At 47.7% G+C, this 19,839-nt stretch overlaps 1 protein-coding gene across 1 annotated transcript in view; it reads left to right on the forward strand.

Annotated features, from left to right (window-relative positions):
- The first annotated feature begins 2,233 nt into the window (after positions 1 to 2,233).
- LOC116491634 overlaps positions 2,234 to 19,839 on the forward strand; it is a 29,368-nt gene continuing 11,762 nt past the window's right edge. The window contains exons 1-3 of the mRNA XM_032191770.1: positions 2,234 to 2,248; positions 11,635 to 12,488; positions 18,900 to 19,061. Coding sequence (XP_032047661.1) covers positions 11,679 to 12,488; positions 18,900 to 19,061 — 972 coding nt within the window. The 5' untranslated portion in view covers positions 2,234 to 2,248; positions 11,635 to 11,678. The remainder of the gene's footprint in view (positions 2,249 to 11,634; positions 12,489 to 18,899; positions 19,062 to 19,839) is intronic.

Genomic DNA, 19,839 nt, shown 5'->3' on the forward strand with positions numbered 1-19,839 from the left:
CGTGGGAGAACAGACCAACCCCCACCTCTCTACAGCCTCCTTTGAGGTACCTGTAGAGAGCAATAAGGTCGTGATATATATGACATGCCCTCAGAGGTGAGAAGGCAATGCTTTGTTGCCACATCCCTCTGTCTGCTACTGAGTTGAGCCTAAGGCACCTGTAATTCTCCTTCTACTCCAACAATTTAATGCACTGACACCATCTCTTCATCCTGGAAAATACATTATGTGAGTAGGTGCCCAACACCTACCACCATCTGAAAGCTGGCACCATTTGCAACATGAGGCTGAAGAATGGGAAATTTGTTTTAAACATGGTAAAGCAACAGGCACTTTACCATCTACTATAGCTATTAAGGCTACCTTAAGCCAGAGTTCAGATCTACCCAAAAGCAATACCCTGTTTTTGTTCCTACAAAACAGTCTCTAACCGAAGAACACCTCACAGCAGGATGAAGAAGAGGCCACCACAAACAGTCCCAGCTCTATCTCTCCTGAAAGCCACCAGGGCCACAGCCTCTCCACCTGTTTCACCCAAACACTCCACATCTGTATGTGGCAGGGGGTTTCAGAGAGGAAAACCCCTGAACCAGGTGGGTTACACATGGACCTCCTTCCCCAAGTGACCTTATGGCCTCTCCTTCTCACCAGCCTTGGATGTGACCCTCTTTTGCTTTACCAAACAAACAGGAGCAGGTGCTGGATGCTCACTGAGAGCCGTAAGGACAGGACAAAGGTGTTAGATGAAGCCTGCAAGCACACCGTCCTACCTCAGCAGGGGAGCAGGGTGCAGCACAATGGATCTCTCAGCGTGGGGAGGAGGGACGTTCTTCTGCTAGGTGATGGGAGTTTGGGAGCAATAAAATAATAATGCAATACAACACAATCAGCAAACCTCACTACAGCAAAAGTTGATTCACTTCAGCTGGTATCTGGCCATTTGTTTCAGAGGCATGGGATGAGGAGTGCTGGGAGTGTAGGGAGGGGCAGCTGGACTGGATCTCCCCTGACAGCTTCCTTCCCGCTGCCTTCCTCATGGCACTGGTAGCAGGGCTGGTTCACTGTAGGGGCAGTCCCAGACCGATCCAGCCCTAGGTAGCACCGCCATCTCTGCTGTCTGCATGGGGCCGCTGATCCTGTCCACTGACCTGGGCTGGTTTAACCGGCAGGACAGCACATTTCCTCCTGACAGCACTGGAGTCAGCACAAGTCTGGATGGGAGAGTAATGTAGGGATGGGCACTTAGCAGACAGACCCCATATCGGTTATGGGGCTGTTGCTCATAGGGAGCTTGTAGTGCTCAAATCTAGCTCAGAAGTAATTTGTTGTGTGTGCTAACAGAGCACGAGCAAGGCTGGCTCCTGGCACAGCACTGAGGTGCATGCAGCCATGCCCAGGGCACACCAGAGCCCTGCATGTTTAAAGCTCACTGCACCGGGGTGGCACCATGAACTTGCCCATGGAATCTCGTGTTTGGGGCCGTTCTGCCATGCCCCTCACCCCTCTTTCCCATAGCTTGCAGCCCGAGGTACAATCAAGGCAGTTTTGCATTATGATTGCACAAAACCTGGAATTTAAATGGGAGAGGAGAAAAATGGGAGAGGGAGAGAAGAGGAGCCCACTCCACTCTCGCTCCTCCCCACCCAGAGCATTCCAGCCTTTCCTTTCCTGCCACTTGAGAGGGGGGTTGTTTATTGACATTATGCAAGTGCTGAAATATTTTTCCTTTTGCTTCTCTCCCGTCTTCTCTTCCTCCTCCCCCCTCCCTCCTCTGGGGGTTGCAAAGGTAGTTCAAACCCCTCCAGTCATCTCGGCTTATCAGCCGAGGGAGATGCATTCCTCAGGGCTGCTCCCTTTATAAGCCGCTGCTGGCCGCCCGCCCGCCGCTCCGCAGCCCTCGCCGGGAACCCAGCTCCGCTCCCGGCCATGCCCTAGCCCGGACCCCCGACCCCCGGCCCCGGAGGGGGGTTACTCTCCGCACCCCGGCGACGATGCCTCCACCCCCGGCCCCGTCCCGGCGCTGATGCCAGCGGCATGTTCAGCTGGCACCGGAGCTTCGCGCTGGCAGCGCCCTGGAGGCGAGGTGAGCCCGGCCGCCCCCCGCGGCACACCCCCGGCCCCGCTCCTCCCTCCCGGCCGGGGCCGCCCGGGCGGTGCCCGGCCCGCTGCGGGCAGCACGGTCCTGCCCGCCCCGCCGCCGGCCCGATGCTGCGCTCGCTGCTCTCCGGCTGCCTCTGTCCCCACGCAGGTAAGGCGGCTCCGACGGCTGCTGCCCCCGGCCCCGCAGGGGAGGACCCGGCTCTCCCTTCAGGAGAGACTGCTGTAGCATCTGGGAGCGTAGAGGGGCTCCCGAGAAGCAGGGGTGACCCGGCTGCGAGAGGGTGAGGGAGGGCAAACTGCTCCGGGAGAGGGGAAGGAAGATGGGATGAGCACCCGCAGGGGCTGCGTGCACCCCGTCTCCTCGGGCATCTCAGGAAGGCGAGGCAGAGCAGCTCTGCCCTCAGCGCTGCATGCCTGCCACCGCTCCAGGCATCAGCTCACGCATCCCCATCCAACGGGGATTGCCACCAGGCTGAGCGGTTTTATTCTATTCGCTCCCTCCTCTTCGATGGAGTTGAGGTGACCCGGGCAGAGAAGGCATCTTTGGCCCCACTGTGGACAAGTTGTAACTTTGTGAGTCTGTCAGATGATGTAGTCTCAGCCTTTTTCAGGCACAATAGGTCAAAGCACATTTTATCCCTTAGCCAGTTCTGTAGGCTTTGAGACCAGAATCCTCTTGGCATTCTTGCATGCCCATCAGCTTGGCTTGTACCAGCTGGAAGCAGAGCCCGTGGTTTGTCCCCACTGACATGGCTGCAGTGCATTGGTTTGCTTGGCACAGGGGTGGCTGCGGTTTGCCAGGGTCTCAGCAGACTGTGCTGTGCAACAGCAGGACGGTAAAGATGTTGCAAGGCACTGTGTTGGAGTGATTTTGCTGCCCGGGGTTCTGACTTTCCATCTGCATGCTGAACTTGGACTGCTTCAGGGCAGGGAGCTCCTGGGGAGCCACCGCAACTGCTGTGCCAGTGGGCATCTCCCCGGTGCAAAGGGCTGGCTTGAACAGAAAGCTGCTCTAGAGCAGTGTTCTGTGAAAGCACTCCAGCATTGCCACAAGATGCAGAGAGTGTTTGAAGAGATGCCTTTTTACAGAATGGTGGAAACTGAGCTTTTTTTTTCCCCCCCTGGGTGTTACTTGGCCATGAACTTGTTTCCCAGTGGTATAGCACAAACCTCCCAGGAGGGTTGGAAGAAGAAAGGAAGCTTGTTCTTCCACATGGAAGTGTCCCTCATCACCCAGACAGCCCTATTGCCATGGGGTTGCTGGAGGACTTGGTGAGGGGAACAGAATAATCACACAGGGCACAGAGGAATCAAAAGAGATTCAGCTAGAATCTAAGAAAGAAATAAGGAGGGCACTCCCTAATCACCTCATCTGGAAAGGGACATCAAATATTATTTCCATCCCAGTTTGGGCCCCCTCTCTATATGGAAAGAGCCAAGAATTTGCTGTTTCTTGCAAGTTTTGTGGCAGGAACTTTAAAGTTGCAGATAGAAATGCAGTTTAGGAGACAGAATACAAACCAAATAATGTTTTCAGAATGGCAGCTCAATACCAGAGGTATAGGCTGGATCTGGCTCCCATTGTTGGGAAAGCTGCTGGAGCAGAGGGTATGAGGGTGGCAGGACCTCTCCTAACAGAGAATTTGGTCTAATGCAGCTGCAGGGTGCTGCATCACCTGCCTCTCCTTGTCATCTGGCCCCAGTGAAAGCAACAAAACCAAGAATCCTCACCACTGTTACTGTCACCATAAGATTTGAGACATCACCTTTGGTACGGTTATACCTGCCTACTGCTACCTTGTTTGAGCTGAAGAAGCTTTCCAGGGTTTTACCTAGGGACAGCAATGGCTGCACATGAAGAATGGGTTAATAGCTCCTGCGACCTTTCTGACACCATTCGAGAGTTCCTTTGACTTCAGCAGAAGCATTGGGGTCTTAATGACTTTAGTCTGTAGGGCTATTGAACAATTGTTTATCCAGGCTTATTATAGGCAATAAAACCTGAATTACTACATACCTGTCATCCCTGGGGGGCAAGTTCCATCCCTGCAGAGGGCCTCCTGTCTCCCAGCACGTTTCTGGCCAAATACACCTTTATGATATGAGGTGGCTTGAAAAATCAGACAGGAAGGGAAAGGTCTTCTAATTTAAGCAGTTTTGTCAAGGTGTTTTCATTTTCTACTCAGATGCATTATCAAGCTGCATGCTAGATAACTAGTTACATTGCTGTTATGCTAGGCTGTTTGTGAAATACAGAGGTAGAAATAACTATACGAATTGCATACTATTACTATAGTAATAGTTTAATAATTATAATTGTGTACTATTAATATGTTAAATATACTAATATTAATGCATTAAATATATTAACAATATAAAAAATTAAATATACTAACAAGCATATACTATTACTACACTATCATAACAGTATTCAAATTGTATACTATTACTACTGTGTATATAATACTGTAAAGATACTGGCCTGTTTCCTTCTGTAACATTCCCACATGAAGGGACACAGGACATATCAGCAGTTGTCATACCTCTGATGAGGTAAAGGTTAGTTTCTGCAGTGTCCCCAGTCAAGGAGGCCAGAGCATTTATGCAAGACGATTTCTGATATTTCATCCTAGAGACAGCTATCTGAATGTGAAGAAGTTCACCAGAAAGGCCTTGTACTTACGAGACTTCCCAGTGTGTTTAGCCCTGTGCAGTAGGTTGGAGATCTTTCCTCTGTGCTAGCCTCCAGTACCTGCAGTTAGCCTATTATCTACTCCTAGCAGATCCAGGGGCAAGATAAAAAAATAATAATAATAAAATAAAAATCTGTTTTGAACCTCCCTCATGAAGGAGGGCACAGGAGTGTCCGTGGAGAACAATTCACAGGTCTTTAGCAAGAGCTGTGATCCTCCCTGACGGAGCCTCCCCAGAAAGCCCCACAGGTGCCTGCTGGAGCTGAGCCACCCCCTCCCCAGGAGCAATTATGAGGCAGAGCATGGAGGATTTAGGCAGGGATCCTGTGCACTGGAATTCCCCTTGGCCCGATTTCTCTTCTGGTTTGCGTATTGAGAGAAATAAATTGCAAGGGAAATGCAGTAATGAGTGGGTGATGCTCTTTAGCTGGTGCTCTGCACAAGGTCAGGTGTCAGCCTAAGAATGGTGGCTGCCAGCCTGCACAAGCACCTGATAAACCAGGTGGCCTGTGGGGACCTGCTGGGCCTCAGGACTCTGCCAGAGGTCACTAATTTATCAGACCTGTTGCCCTGTTTCAAAAAACTTAACAGGTCACTTGGAATCAATAGGAGCAAGCAGTAAAAATGTCAAGTGGCCTCACTATTTGGAAAAACATTTCCTCTTTAGTTCCCCCAACTATATCCATCAGTAAACAATCCATCTCCAGCTCATTGCTCCTCAAATGCCTGAAAACAGCTATCATTATCTCCTCCTCTTCCAAAACATACATATTAAAGCAATGAATGCCTCTTCAGAGTCCTTGAACCCTGTTATCTTTCTCACAGCATTTATTTTATATGGAATCATCATTACCTGCTGCAGCTCTGGGGTTATCTATAATGTCTCTGGTCACATTATATTACCAAACTATCATCCAGAGGAACTTCATACACTTAACTAATAGTAACATTGGAGAGCACCTCAGAACCAAACAACCCAAGAACTTTCTGTTCAAGGAAGGACTGTCCAAGATCTCAGCTTGATCATAAGCTTTCCTTTACACTTGACATTTCTAACTAATCAAACTGTATTTATGCTCCCAAAAAATTCAAATGCAGCCGAATATAAATACAAATTCTGAGAACCAGGTCTATCACTCACATTCAGCTACCACATGGGAATACATTCCTCTGCAAATACGGGTTTTGCAGTTACACACGTACGTCTTTCACCCCTACCCAAAAAAAAAAAAAAAAAAAAATTTCAAGCCTTCATTGATTTCCACCCCTGCAGACAGAGGCTGTAACTGGTGAGCTGAGGCCACAACACCTTTCCAGAAGCTCTCCTAGAACTTCCAAGACTCCAGATCACCCTAATTGCTTAGGAAAAGCCCTTGCTCAGAGCAGGCAGCTCAAGACACAGCACTGTGCTCACAGATTAGCTTTGCTTGAAAGACTTGGGAATGCAGACTGAATGCAGAAACTTTGTGCCCAGTAGCACCCCCAGCATCACCAGGACTAGGATCTGGCCTTCAACAGACATCAGGAGGTGGGGAAATTCTCACCCTATGGGAGTTGATGGAAAAACTTCATAGAGCTAGATTTCCTTCTCAGAAGGTCAATCAGGGAGTGGCTGCTGCTTGTTTTTCCCAACAGCCTAAGAGCGATCCAGTTTTTCTAAGTACAGGACTCCCATCCGTGCAACAACACAGGACTGTGCAAGTGAAGCCATTGCCCAGCTGCAGAAGTAACAGCTCCCATGCACCCTGCATCAGGGCCAACTGGTGGGCCAGGGCTCAGAAGGAGGTGACAACCCAGCCCCACCTCCCAGCACATATGGTGGAAGAGTCAGCAGCAAAAAATGTCTATTGTTTCAGAAAGGAAGTGACCCTTTTCTCTTAAATGCTGGGAAATTGAAACCTCATCACTGGTGAGGAAAAAAAAAAAAATCCCCTCTGCAGTGAAAGGGAAATGCCACCTGAGCTGTGCTGCCAGCAACATTAGAGAACATAGCAGGCAACCGAGCTGGGGGGAGGCTGTAAAGGAAGGAAAATGATGGAATGCGAGGACTGAGAAGGAGAGGCAGCCTTTCATTTCCAGGTCATGAGCGTGACTCCACTTGCTACTCAATGCTGCCTTGTGATTCTTCTCAAGCTGGTACAAAGTGGTTATCTCTTAGTGTGTTACCTGGAGACCCCAGCCCTATCACTGGACAAGACTGAACCTTTGGCATAACTGGAGATAGAGAGGGGTTACTACACAGGCCGTGTTGGTCCTCTGTGCAGTGCCCAAAAAAAAAGAAAAAGAGCCTTTTATGTTTTTTTTTTTTTTTTTTTTTTTTTTTTTTTTTTTGCAGTGCTCAGAGCTGAGCAGAGACCAGTGGGTCTGACTTTGGTCTTCCTTTGCTGGGCAACTGTGCACAATTCCTGCTGCTCCAATGACCCAAGTCATTGGTGATGCTCTTTGTTCCTGGTGCTCTGCTCCCTGTGGAACACTACAAGCCTTCCAGACTTGGATCTAGAGAGAGTTGTGTGTCTTGTGGTAGGCAGGAGTGGAAGAGGCTCCCTGAGCACCTCAGGACTGCTCAGCTCACACCTCTGCCTAGGACTGCCAGCCTCAAAAACCCTGCCAGCACCGCACACTGTAGAAGGGTTTGTTCTGCACATGAACCTTGCAGTAGCTCTAGGGACAAGCAGAGGGCTTTGATGGCTCTAACGCTGCTGTCACTTGTAGCACAAGTGCAGAGAGAGACAAACAAAGCATGGCTCCAGCTGTGTCAGTGCACAAGTCAGGGTGAATGTTTTGAGAAGACAGACGGACACAGATCAGAAGGGAGGAAAGCAGCAACATATGGTTTACAGCATGGTACGATCAGAAGCATTTGCACCATGCCAGGTTCTCTGGAAGCTTTGTACTACCACTAGCAGCAGTCACCCCACTAACAGCCTGGCCTCTTCCATCATTGGTCCTTCTACTAGCCTGATAATGCTACAATACGAGTCAGTACATCAGAGGCAAAGGCACAAAGTCAAAAGAGAAAAGACTAGACTTTGACTTCAAATATTTTGGAGTACAGGGATATAAACGCAGGCTGCTGTTTACTAGAAGGTTTGGAGCTTTCACAGGAGTTGGGTCTGGGCAGGACTGGGAATGCCTAGGAGTTTCGTCTAGACAGTTGTCTGTGTGTTTTTCTTACATGTAGCTTACTTGGGATAAAGAAATTGCTTGAAAGCATTTTCATGCTTAGACACCCATCCTCCTTCCTTAGGTCAAAGATCTCTGGATTAATGTACTAGGCTGTGCCCTGGCAGCTGCTGGTTATTGTGAAACAGGAAAAATACACTTGGAATTAAACCTCCAAGGAAAAGAAAGCTCTGGGACTTAAACCCCCAAGGAAAGGAAAGAGGATGTGAGAGTAATCATCTCTGAAGGATTTAAGCCTCTCTGCCAGGCTTTGCTAACTGCCAACAGAGAAGTATCCTAGAAAGCAATTTGGAAGTGAAGCAAAGCAAAGTTCTAGAGATTTAGCTGGGTACATCAGCTCCTTTTACTCCCTACCAGTTACCTCCAGATATTAGCTGCTGCACTGTTACTGCCTCCCTGCTAGGGGGAAGCAGCCTTATCCTCCAGCTCTGCAAGCGCAGGAGGCCCAGCAACTTGCCCAAGGTTATACATCATCAGTCACTGTCATTTATAGATGTATTACAACCCAGAGAATGCTGTTTATCTCTAGTGCAATTAAAGAGCCATATAATCCCTTGAGAGGGCTACTAAGCAAGTAGCACAAGTTAACCTGAGACAACACTTGGTCTGGGCATGCATTGCCAGAGATGTTGCAGGAAGCTATATTGATTCCTAAACATGCACACACAGCTCCGTTCCCCCCAGCACTGCCTCACCAGCATCCCAGCCAGATGTCTGAATGCTGGATCTTATAGTACCTTACCCCTACCCCAGCAGGGGTGTAGAAAACCAGCCTGAGGAAGGGAAGCAAAACAAAACAAAACATCTTGGCTGATTTCCCAGGGAGCAGCAGCGTCAAAGCTGGCCAGCCTCCAGCACAAGTAAATACGTCTTACCAGCTTTAATGCCACCCTTCAGCTCTCTGAAGTGCTTCACACCTTCTTTCAGAAGCCACCGCACAGCCCCGTAACTCTACCCCCACAGCATGCTCCAGCCAGCGCCAAGCAGGAGGCCACCTGCCCAGCTTTGCTCGGGCCCCTTGGGTGTTGTTGGACAAAACACTGGCAGACTAACATCTCAAACTAACTACCACAACTTTGTTAGGACCCCACCTAATGAGCTAATTTATAGCAGCTGATGGTCAGGCCAATTTTTTTTTTTTTTTTTTGTAAGTTGCACAGGTGAACTTTAATTGCACCATTCTAGGCTTTGTTGGCACCAGGTTTCAAAGAGCTGAGCATTGTTGTTAGCCTCTTTCAAGATCTGTAGCAGAAACAGTCTGCATCTTGGAAGGCCCATGGCTTACAGTCCATAACCCAGTCAACGAAGAGGAATAAGAGACTATTACTTATGTGAGATGAAGCAAGAACTCCAGTTTCAGGTTGCTGCCTTTATCACAGCTGATCTCTGCAGTAGCATGGATGACCTTGCTGATCATGGGAAAGTATCATTGAATGAATGAGGATCAGGTGCCTAAACATGTTGCAAAATCCTGCTGTCTTTTGCATCCATTCTAAACTTGTGATGGAAGATGATAACATTTTGCATCATCACAAGGGGCTGGGAGGATAAATCAGAAATAAATCAAGCACTGTGGTTACAGGGCCTGTCAGTGACAAGATCAATGGTTTGCAGCCTACAAGAGATAAACAATAAATTGTTGTGAAACTATTTGATATTGCTAATGGTCATGGAATGGGGACAACTTTCTCAGCTCTGGAGCTGGTGGAATTGAGGGGACCTTCTCACGAGGGTCAGGGGGTTCATCTCTTTTTTATTTTTTCTATCTCCACCAAACTTTGCAGCTCACATTGCAGCTTTGGTATTCATAAGAGATAGGAATTAAAGCATCTGACATCTCCTTCTGTAAGCAGCAAGACCTCACGTTATTACGCTGCTTCCTGATTTCAGACAAAGAAATATTTGTGTAGGCCAGGGTGAAACCGGTTAAGCAAGAAAAAAAAGGGGCAGGTTGAAAGACAGTGAGAGAATCTCCAATCAAACGAGAACATGGCATGATTAATAAGAGAAGGCAATCAGATCCTGTGGGAATAGACTACTACTGCATTCAGTCATTCCTGGTAGGAATGACAGCTGCATGATTTGCTCTTAAAAAGAAAACCATTCCATTGGCAATGTCTTTCTCTTGTCACCCATCCCAACAATGCTCTGGCAGTCTGACAGTCCAGCACTGACTCAAATGTGGCTCTTTGCAGTGGAGAGATGCCTGTGAATGCTGTCAAGGGAGATGAGCATAGGTCTGTATTGGATAAACAAGATCTTTTATGAGGGGTTAAAAGCACCACATGCTCATAGAAAGCCCCAAAGAATTCCCATCAGATAGGAGTCTTTGTCACTCTGAACCTTTTTGAAAATCCAGTGTGAAATATTAAATCTGTATTTGCCAAATAGCAGTGAAGGGCATGTTTCAGTGGTGTTCCAAGAAATTCTTAAGATCAAATAGAAGGAATATTTAAATAAAGTAGAAAATGACTCATATAATAGCTAGCTTGGACTTGATGAGTAAAATTCTATCGTCTGCTGACATTGCGGAAAGCAAGCTGGAGGAGGGAAGGCTGGAAAATGGGTTGTTTCAGAAACAGGATTTTTTCTGGGTTCCCATGAAGGAAGGCTGCACAGAGCAGAGCTCCCTTCCACTGGGCTCCAGACTTTTCTACCTGCTTAGGGACAGTTACGCTACCAGGAGTGAGTTTCTAAAGCAGCTGCAGGTTTGATGCTAGGCAAAAAGGAAGGAAGGTAGGAGAGGGGATTGAAAGGAAATGAAGTAGGAAGTAAGATATCCTGAAGTGTGTGCGCATTGTAGCCCTCCGAGGTACCCTGGGTCAGATGGTAATAAGGGCTCAGGATTCTGCTCTGTGAAATGCTAGATCCAGAAAAACAGTGAAAAAACCTGGGGCCAGATATTCAGCTCACATAGGTCAGCCTTTCATCCAGAAGCTGTTCAACACTTCATCCACATCACTGCATAAAATAGTTGTGATGTGAAAATGCGTCATCTTTGCCCACGTGCAAAAACTCATGAACAAAGCTGCTCCCATACCCTTTCTCTTTAAAGGGAAGGTAAGAGTTCATTTAAAGAAATGACTTCATAGATAAAGCCATGCAGGGACTACAAAAGATCTACAATGCCTCATTTACTTTTCCTATCAGTACTTGCTTTTCATCACCTGTATGTGTGCAGAGCACTATTGACCAAACAGTTTGCAAATTACTTGTTGCAATCTGAAATCCACTCAAATCTCCAGAAATACACATTTAGTTTTGCACATTTTTTTCTGCTGCTGCCTCAGAATACATTTAATCAGAAGAAATAGTTTAGCCTTAAATTAATGTATTGTGCTTCTCTGTGTCTGCGTGCAGGTAATCACTAAAATTCATGTGACTTTCTGTACTGTTTCCTACCTACCTACTAAATCAGAACTCTGTGCATTTATGACCCTCCCCCGAAGGACACAGTGTCTGTGAAACAAAACACTTCTGTTACAGCAAAGTCTACAAGAAAGCGTCATATATCTTCAGAAAAACAAACCAGGGCTGCCCCCTTCTACTGCGTTACTATATAGACAGCTTTCAATCTCACATCCCTCAGGCAATGCCGTATAGATTAGACTGAGCTTTGCAGCCCCTTGTGACTTTCTACTTGTTTTCCTTTATGCAGGTAAGAAGAGCCCACCTGCTGAGGACAAAGTAGTGCTAACACACATGAAGATACTGAGCAACGAAGGAATTCAGAACCCAGCGCTAACACCAGAGACCACTACTGATGCAGCCTGCACTGAAGAGCCCCATCTCCCTGGTGCCAGCCTCCCCCAGGACTGCCAGGGAAGTCCCAATGCTGTGGCCCCGGAGGCAGAACCAGACTGTGCAGATGCCCCGGCAGGCACAGACTATGTAGCCACACTGCCTGACCTCAGCACCTTCGAGTCCAAGTGCCAGCTTCACAGATTCTCCAAATTTGAGTCTGAGGACTCAGGGGTCGAATTGCCAAGTGGGGCTAATTCTCCATCGACGCCAACAGGTTCAGAGAAGAGCTTTGTGCTTCACAACAGAGACTCATTTTGCGACTCGGGCGTGCTTAGCACCTCTTCGTCTCCAGAAATTGACCATCTGATAATGAGAACATGTAAAGAACGTGCCAGAAAAGTCAGTCACCAAGGTCCAGAGAGTGAAAAGCAAGCTGAGTACTACAGCCAGGAGTCTGATGCTGTGCAGGTTCCCACAGCTCCCCTTGACAACTTCAGTGTCCCTCAGGAAGGAGAAAATCCTGGTGAACATTTTGACCAGAGTGAAAGGCAATCTCTGGAAAAGGAACCTGCACCAGAGATGGACCTACCCAGGGAAAGCACTCTTCCCACCCCAGATCCTGTAGAAGAGCCAAAGACAATTGCTGACAATTACCCAGAGAGCTTTGGCAGCATGCAAGACCTTCAGATCCCTGGGCATCCGCTGAAGAAGTACCCCACAAGTGACAGCCTGGATGAATACATGGATGAATGCTGTCGACTGAGTGAGGTAAGGAAGGCACCTGAACTGAATCTTGTAGCTAGGCCTGTCCAAATACCTCCATCAGGGTGCTGTTATCTGTCTCAGGTCAGGACACGTCTGAGTTAGAAAATCTCCCCTGAATCTGTTGTGAGCTGCAAATCATGGCAGTTGATGTTTAAGGTCTCTTTTCATAGCAGGGAAATTCTGAAGTGATTCCCATGTAGTCTCTAGGTAAGAATGACTAACAGTTCAGGAGGGTCTGAAGTTTTCAAAAAGCTTTAGATTAAAGCATGTGCTTGCATCTGTGCTTCAAGTGAAAACTGTAAGGTAAGTCACCTTCCAGAGCCACACCAGCTCTGATACATGGGGTGGGAGCAGAACACAGTTTCAAGGTCAGGTTATTCCTGTTCCTGGGAAAAGCTGAATGGGCGCTCTGGGGCTCTGAAGTTTGGGAATAATTCATCTAAAGCGTAGTTAATTTCTGTCCAGGTCTGAAGCTGTCTCAAGAGCCAGCCCTTGAATATTGAGTGGACAGGGATTTAATGTATAAATTCAAATCTTTGCTGGGGTAGAGCTGGAGCTCCCGCTTTGCTTTGCTAGAACAGCTGTGATGGAAACTCTTGTGTTCAGAGACTGACCTAACTGCAAAGACAAAATATTTCCAGCAGCTTGTCCTACTCCAGACTAGCTCTTTCCCCGTTAACCGGGTACACTGTGCAACACACAGGAGAATAAAATGCCCTCTGTGCCCCCTCTCCCACACTGAATGCTGGCAAGTGCTCAGGCCAGAGCTGTGCCCAGAGCCCCACACAGGCACGCTGACAGATCGCAGGCCCGCAGGCCTGCTGCTGCAGGGGTTCCAGAAGCCAGTGACAGAAAGATCTCACTGGGGGGTCAATGCCTGACTGAGAGCCAGACCAAAGTCCCCACGGGCAGAGGGAAAGGAGAGGGCAGGCTAGGTGCAGAGGGACACACGAAACGGTGCATAATGGTGACTTTTCCAGACAGATACAGCACACTGCTTTTCTCTCTGCTGCTCGTTTTCCTTCTGCATCAGAGCAGTGGGGTGTACCACTCACATTTTCTTTTTTCACTTCGAGAGGGAAGAAAGAGGTCAGAAAGATGTGATGTACTGAAATCTTGGATCCTAAATACGTGTTTAAGCATTCTAGCTGCCTCCTATTTTAGAGGGCATTAGGTGCTTGGATGCCTTAAAGAAAGCCATTCTGCCAATATTTCCTGTGTTTTGGGGAACTGCAATTTCTGATGGCTCGACCTGAAGGATGACACAGGGAGCAGTTGCCAGAAAGTGCCACCCCAAGCCCCCCGAGAGGCAGGACGTGTTAGAGGCACTGCGGAGGGAGCCGCTCCGTGTCTCACATCAGGCCTGGGGATGCAGCCTGGAGGATCAGAATTTGGGGCCATGTTTCCGTGGCATGCCCAGCCATCGCTTCTCATCCAGGGTAACAGCGATGGATTGGAAGGCAGAGAGAGCCAAGTGAGAGGTGCTGCTGTGCACATGATGAGTGTATTCCACCATGACCTCTGCCCAGGCCCTGAACCACGAGGTGATGGCCATCCTCTCCAGCAGGCTAAACCCTCCCAAGCAGTGAGGAAGGTCAGAGATGGCACTGTAGGCCAGGCCTGTCTCCCTTAACACTAAGTGTCTGGGCAGCACAAGCATGCACAATCAAACTGAGCACCCTCTTCTTCCCCAGAGCTGTCTCACTTTTTGGGGGAGGTGGGAGGAAGAGACTTTGCATGGTTCCCAGACAGCAACCTGGCCTTCTGACAGAGGGTTCAGAAAAGATTGGAGCAGGAGACTTTGAACACAAGGAGACTTTTTATGAAGTTACCCAAATTCTCTGTTGCTCTCTGGAGGGCTTGCAGCTAACTTGATCTCATCCAACAGCTCTGGCTGCCCATGAAATTCCTTTAAATCCCATGCGAAATGGAGACTCAGTTTCCCAAAGCAGAGCATTTAAATAAACAATAGAATAAATTAGAAAGAGGCTGAAGAGGAAATGAAGGCTTGGTGGCTTATCTCCCCTCCTTTTTAATATCCTCACTGGCTGAGCGCTAAAGCTCTGTGCCCCAGAGCACTTTTCTGTGTTTGTTTTCTGAGCTGTATAAATACAGCTGTGACCTGGACACCAGGGAAGCTTGCCCCTCTTCACAGAGCCCCTCCAGGCTGCTGTATCTCAGGAGGAGCACTCTGCGAACTGCTGGGATGACAGGCAATGCCCAGGGCTGCTGCTGCTGTGGTTTGTGCCTCAGACCACAGGGACAGCAACAGAGCTTTGTGCCCTCTCTAAACCTGCACAAAGTTTTCCTGTCCTTGCTGTCATGCAATTGTTCTGTTGATCATGCAACAGAGGCAGGGTGAGACCCAGGTGGCCCTCTATCCATGTACCTTGGTTTGCCCCAGCTGAGGCTCTGCTCCAGGCTGACACAGCGGTTTTCACATGTTCCTGTCACCTGTCCAAGATGCAACATGGTTGTTAGGAGCCAACCTTTTCTGTGTGTCCCTGAGACCCCGCCAGTCAATGGAAATGCAGTCAGTGTTGTCTAAAAGACAGCAGGCTAGTACAAGGTATTCCCACTCTGCTTGGCAAACAGCATGCCCCTTCAAATTAATTCCCAGTGCATTAAATTTGTACTGATATAAACCAGTGCAAGCACTCTTATCTGTCTATTTAATGCCAGGTGAAAGTATTATTTAATTATAGGTGAATTATTAAGTCCCAAGCACCAGGAGTGCAGATGAGTTTCCCCGACCCCACTGGCTGTGACAATGGCACTGAGTTTACCGGCATGCTGCCGCCCAGCAAGGAGGCAGTGCTGGATGAGGATGGCCCCCAACATCCTCCAGCCTCCCTCACTGCTGAGGCTGCTTCTGAGAGAAGGGGAGGGAAAATGCTGAAAGAGAGAGGCTGGAAAAGACCAAACGTTTTGGTGGTTTAGATTCATTTGGTGAATGGGTTTGGCTTAAAATATACATCACACCATTTCAGTCTGGCATTTCTTAAACAAATCTTTCTGATCTTTTATTTTGTACTGTCATTATTTTGAAATGTGTCTACATTTAAAAAGATGAAAGAGAGTGGAAGCTGTTAAACAACAAATGAAAGAACTTTGAAGCCTAAATAAAAGCATTTCCTTTTAAGCCAAATGAAATGTTTTGGGTCAGTTTGAAGACGCATAGCTTTTGATGCTTTTGCTTTGCAAACACTTCCTTGCATTTCATAAAGTTTACATTTAAAGTCAGCCCAGACCCCTAGAAGAAGAGACAGGGTTGGAGCACTGTTGTCACTAAATGGGAAAAAAAAAAAAAAAAAAAAAGGCTATTAATCACATAGCATTAATTATCCTTGTCCAAAGAAGTCAAAATACTTCTCTGGAGAGCGGTATGGTTCAGGGGAAGGATACAGCAAGCTGTGACGCTCTGCCCTGTGCGTGCCATACGGAGGAAACCAGAAGCTATCAGCCAGCATGACCACTCCTGGACATCAGGGTGGAGCAGTCAGAAATACACAGCACGATCCCTCTCTTTCCTGTTATTCACAAGCCTCGTGGTGCTGTCAGCTCCCACTGACAAATGTTTCCCGCTCAGCCTATGGCGTCACTGATCAGTCACCCCAAGCCCAAAATGTGCAGTGTGCGATTACATTCCTCAGCTGTTGGCATGTTCACTGCATGCCATCCTCGCTGGCCATGCCAATATGGTGTGGGAGAGCAGGTAGGGATTTCTGGGAGAATGAAGCACTGAGGGAAAGCAACGAACATCCAGGAACCTAAGTCACTGCAAGGAATATTGACGAGCTGTCATCTGAATGAAGTTCCCACCACTAGCTCCAGCTGTTGCTGCCAGGTCCAGCGCAGAGCTGTTTACCATCAAGCCTAACTGATGAAACGCATCAAAGCAACAGATCAGGACTGAGATCTGGCAGGACAGAGTGCCGAGTAGATGATCAGTAACAAAGATTTTTATTATATCTCAGTTGGGCACGGGACTGGTAAACATCTGTCTTTCCTGCAGCTCCCACTGAACTTCATACCTCTGTAGTGACCAGGTACAGCAGCAAGACAGAGGGACTCTGGTGACTTCAGAAGTGTGATTTTATACCAGTTAAAATATTGGCTCTAGATAAGATCTAAACTTGCCACTGCATATGTTGACTCTGTATTTTTAGGCTTCCTATGAAATATGTGAGCTAGCAGAGCTGTGAGGATTTATTGCTAACTGAGCAGGGCTCTGTGTGCTAAAAACCTGTCCCCAAAACTTAGGTGAGTACTCACAAGGGCAGAGATCTTCAGTATCTTCAGTTCCCTTAACTCCATAGGGTCAAATCCTTAGTAGGAGCAGCACAGTATGGCTGAGGGCCTTGCCATCCTTTTCTTTCAGCTGAGGTCTGGTTCTCACTGATGTACCTGAAAGCAAAAGCTGGCACCTATTTATACATTATGCTGTTGCTTTCCTATTGCAGCTTTAACCATCTGATTTTTAAGTTGTGCCTACCTCATCCTCTGCATCTTCACCTTCAAAAAAGTAGGTGAGATGATTTTCCTTCTCAATAGGTTTCATGTACCCCAAAATGGGTACATGGCTTTTGTTCCAATACTACTTAACAATCTCCATATGGGGAATGGGAAAAATGTCATCCCCATTAAGTGAATGTTTTGGGAAGCTTGTTTTGGGAGGACAGAGACAGAAAGGGACTCCTCCTGGAAAATGTTTGCTGTTTTCCTGTGGTAGCTCCCCCAACTTCAAGCATAAAACTCTGATAGTTGCTGAGAGGAAAATATTCAGACCGGTAAGTGACAGAGCAGGTTCTGTGCTGCACATGGTAAGTCCAGAAGATAGGGATGTGTAGGTGTTTCCAGTCTACAGAACAAAAGGGTCCAGGAAGAGTCCCTGGAGAGGCCTTCTCTGAGGGCAACCCCCTCATTTTTGGGGCATCCCACCAAATGACACAAATTTTCTGTGTTGAATGCCTGCCATGTCTGAGCAATCCCGATGCTAACAGGCATTGTGGCAGGGCAAGCAAGGTGAAGCATCTCTTTAAAAGCTTTTATCCTTGCATGCTGACCACAGAGATGGCTGGCCCTACAGGGATCGACAAGCACTGCTGGCTCTGCCTGGTTGGCCTTCTGCTCATTTGCACTTGCTGGGATCACTGCAACAAAAAGCAAATTAATTCCCTATTAAATAGCCCAAACTTCCTGCCCTGAGCATCCTGTGAAGGAGGGCTGTGAAATGGGGAAATGGGGTTCTCTGGCAGAAGGGGAACAGTTAAATGTGCAGAAAGAGGGTACAGTGTGTCAGAAAGCCTACATTTTCAAGGGGAATGAGGAACTTCTGACTACCCGTTTTGGGGCAGCTTAGAAAAGCCAAATTTTCAGAAGCTGACACGTACTTTCTGAAAAACCTGCTCCTGAAGCTGTGCACGCCAGAGCCACTAACTGCTTTCAGATACTTGAGTAACAGCACAGTGGAGTCCAGCTCTTCCCAGTGGGTGCCAGCTGGGCTCTGTTCCCCCTGCAAGCCCTAGGATGGATCCTTTCCTGCAGCACTGGTACACCAAGGGCTCCGTTCTGTGGCTGTGACCTCTGTCCTGCCGCCGCTCCTACAGGCACTGCCCAAGGAGCACTGAAGTCATGAATGTGAGGGGCTGACCGGCTCGGAGTTACTGTAGCTTTTCATATGATTTCATGTGACCTCTGTCCCAGCTTCAGACACAAAAGCATCTGGACATAATAATGCCTATTTATAAACAACATTGTATCATCATTTGTTTAAAGAGAAGTAAATCCTAATGCTGATTATTTTTGAACACACCATGAGCTTTCTGACATAATGAAAAGACAGGAAGAGTCCCAAGGCTGGCATTTCCCCAAAAATGTAGATTGTTGTGGGAAAGGAGACAGAGTAGGCTTCCTGCTTTTGTAGAGGGAACTTATTTTTTGAAGTAAGATAAACTTAGAGTACTGCTTTTGTAAAGACTGAGGCTTATTTTACTTACCGATATCACACGCACGCCAGCAAGCAGAGCCAAGGTGGAAGCGAGACGCTGTCCGTATTTGCTAGCAGCAAATAGCTGTCCATATTTTCCCTGTCTGTGCACGGGCCCATCCATACATGCCATGCAGTAGGGTCTCACCTGTTTGTAGGGGTTCTGTCACATGGAAAAAAAAATAAAAACCTGGGAGGCTCTCACAAGGTTTCCCTCAGTGTCAGCCTGTGATCAGTCCCTCTGACAGAGCTTCTTGTGGGCTAATTTAGAGAAGAGCCATGAGCTAGCAATGTACAGCTCAGTATGATCACAACCAAAGCTCCTTGCAGGCCTGAGAGTCTTTACCCCAGCCCACACAAACACAAGGAGCTGGTAAGGACTGCCCTGCCTCTGCACCCTAGCCCAAGCTGTATTGTCATTGCAGGTGAACCAAGGGAACAGCAAGGCCCTGGGATCAGGCCTGGGATACCTGGAACACATCTGCCAACTGATAGAGAAGATTGGGCAGCTGCAGGAGCACAACCTGCGGCTCCAGAAGCAGGTCTGCAGCTTGCAGAAAGAGCAGAAGATGAGCCAGCTAAAAGAGGTAAGCAGACACCAGAGAATCTTTCATTAAATGATATAACTCAAGGCCCACATGCAAAGTTTTAAGTCCATCTAAGAGATGATGCTAACTTACTTGACCCCACACCCACCTGGGCTGGGTGTTCTGGTCTTCAGGGAACCTCTGCCCACCATGCTCAGCTTCCCTTAGGTCGGCCTTCTTGTTCCTTTTTGCTCTCAGATGTCCTAGTTGCCATTTGCTTGCCTCTGGTGAGTTACAGAGTCCCCTCACCTCAGGCGATAGACAGCTCAGTTGGTAGCTTTTGCTTCTCTGCAGTTGAAAACTCAAGAAGGCACCTCCTTCTGTCAGTGCTATCAAAACAAAATGTTTCCATGGACCTCCCTAGCAATTGCATTTTGAATTAAAAGCTCTTTTCCTTCTGATTTCAAGCTGTCAAAATCCCAGAATTTTCCACAAAATTGATACAATAGGAAGTAGTGGTGGTACCACTGCCCAACCCTGATGCTCCTTTTCCCTCCCTGGTCTTCTGAGCTGCTAAATGAAAATCTCTGACATGAACATCTCCGTGTTCCATTTGTCTTTTTTTTTAATTTTTTTTTAAGAGAGACAGATCTAGCTGTGGACTTTGATTGAAATATTCAAATCATTTCATCTTCCTCCTAAACAGCATTTTTTTTTTAGTCCCTGCATACTCTGTTCAGTTCCACCCCACCTTTTATTCTTGGGTCCTTTTCTTTGGCCACTACACCAGGTTACCAGCTTTTTGCCACCCCCCACTTTTTCCCTTTGTATTTATTGT

This window comes from Aythya fuligula, chromosome 7 (assembly GCF_009819795.1).
Source record: "Aythya fuligula isolate bAytFul2 chromosome 7, bAytFul2.pri, whole genome shotgun sequence".
NCBI classification, from domain to species: Eukaryota; Metazoa; Chordata; class Aves; order Anseriformes; family Anatidae; genus Aythya; species Aythya fuligula.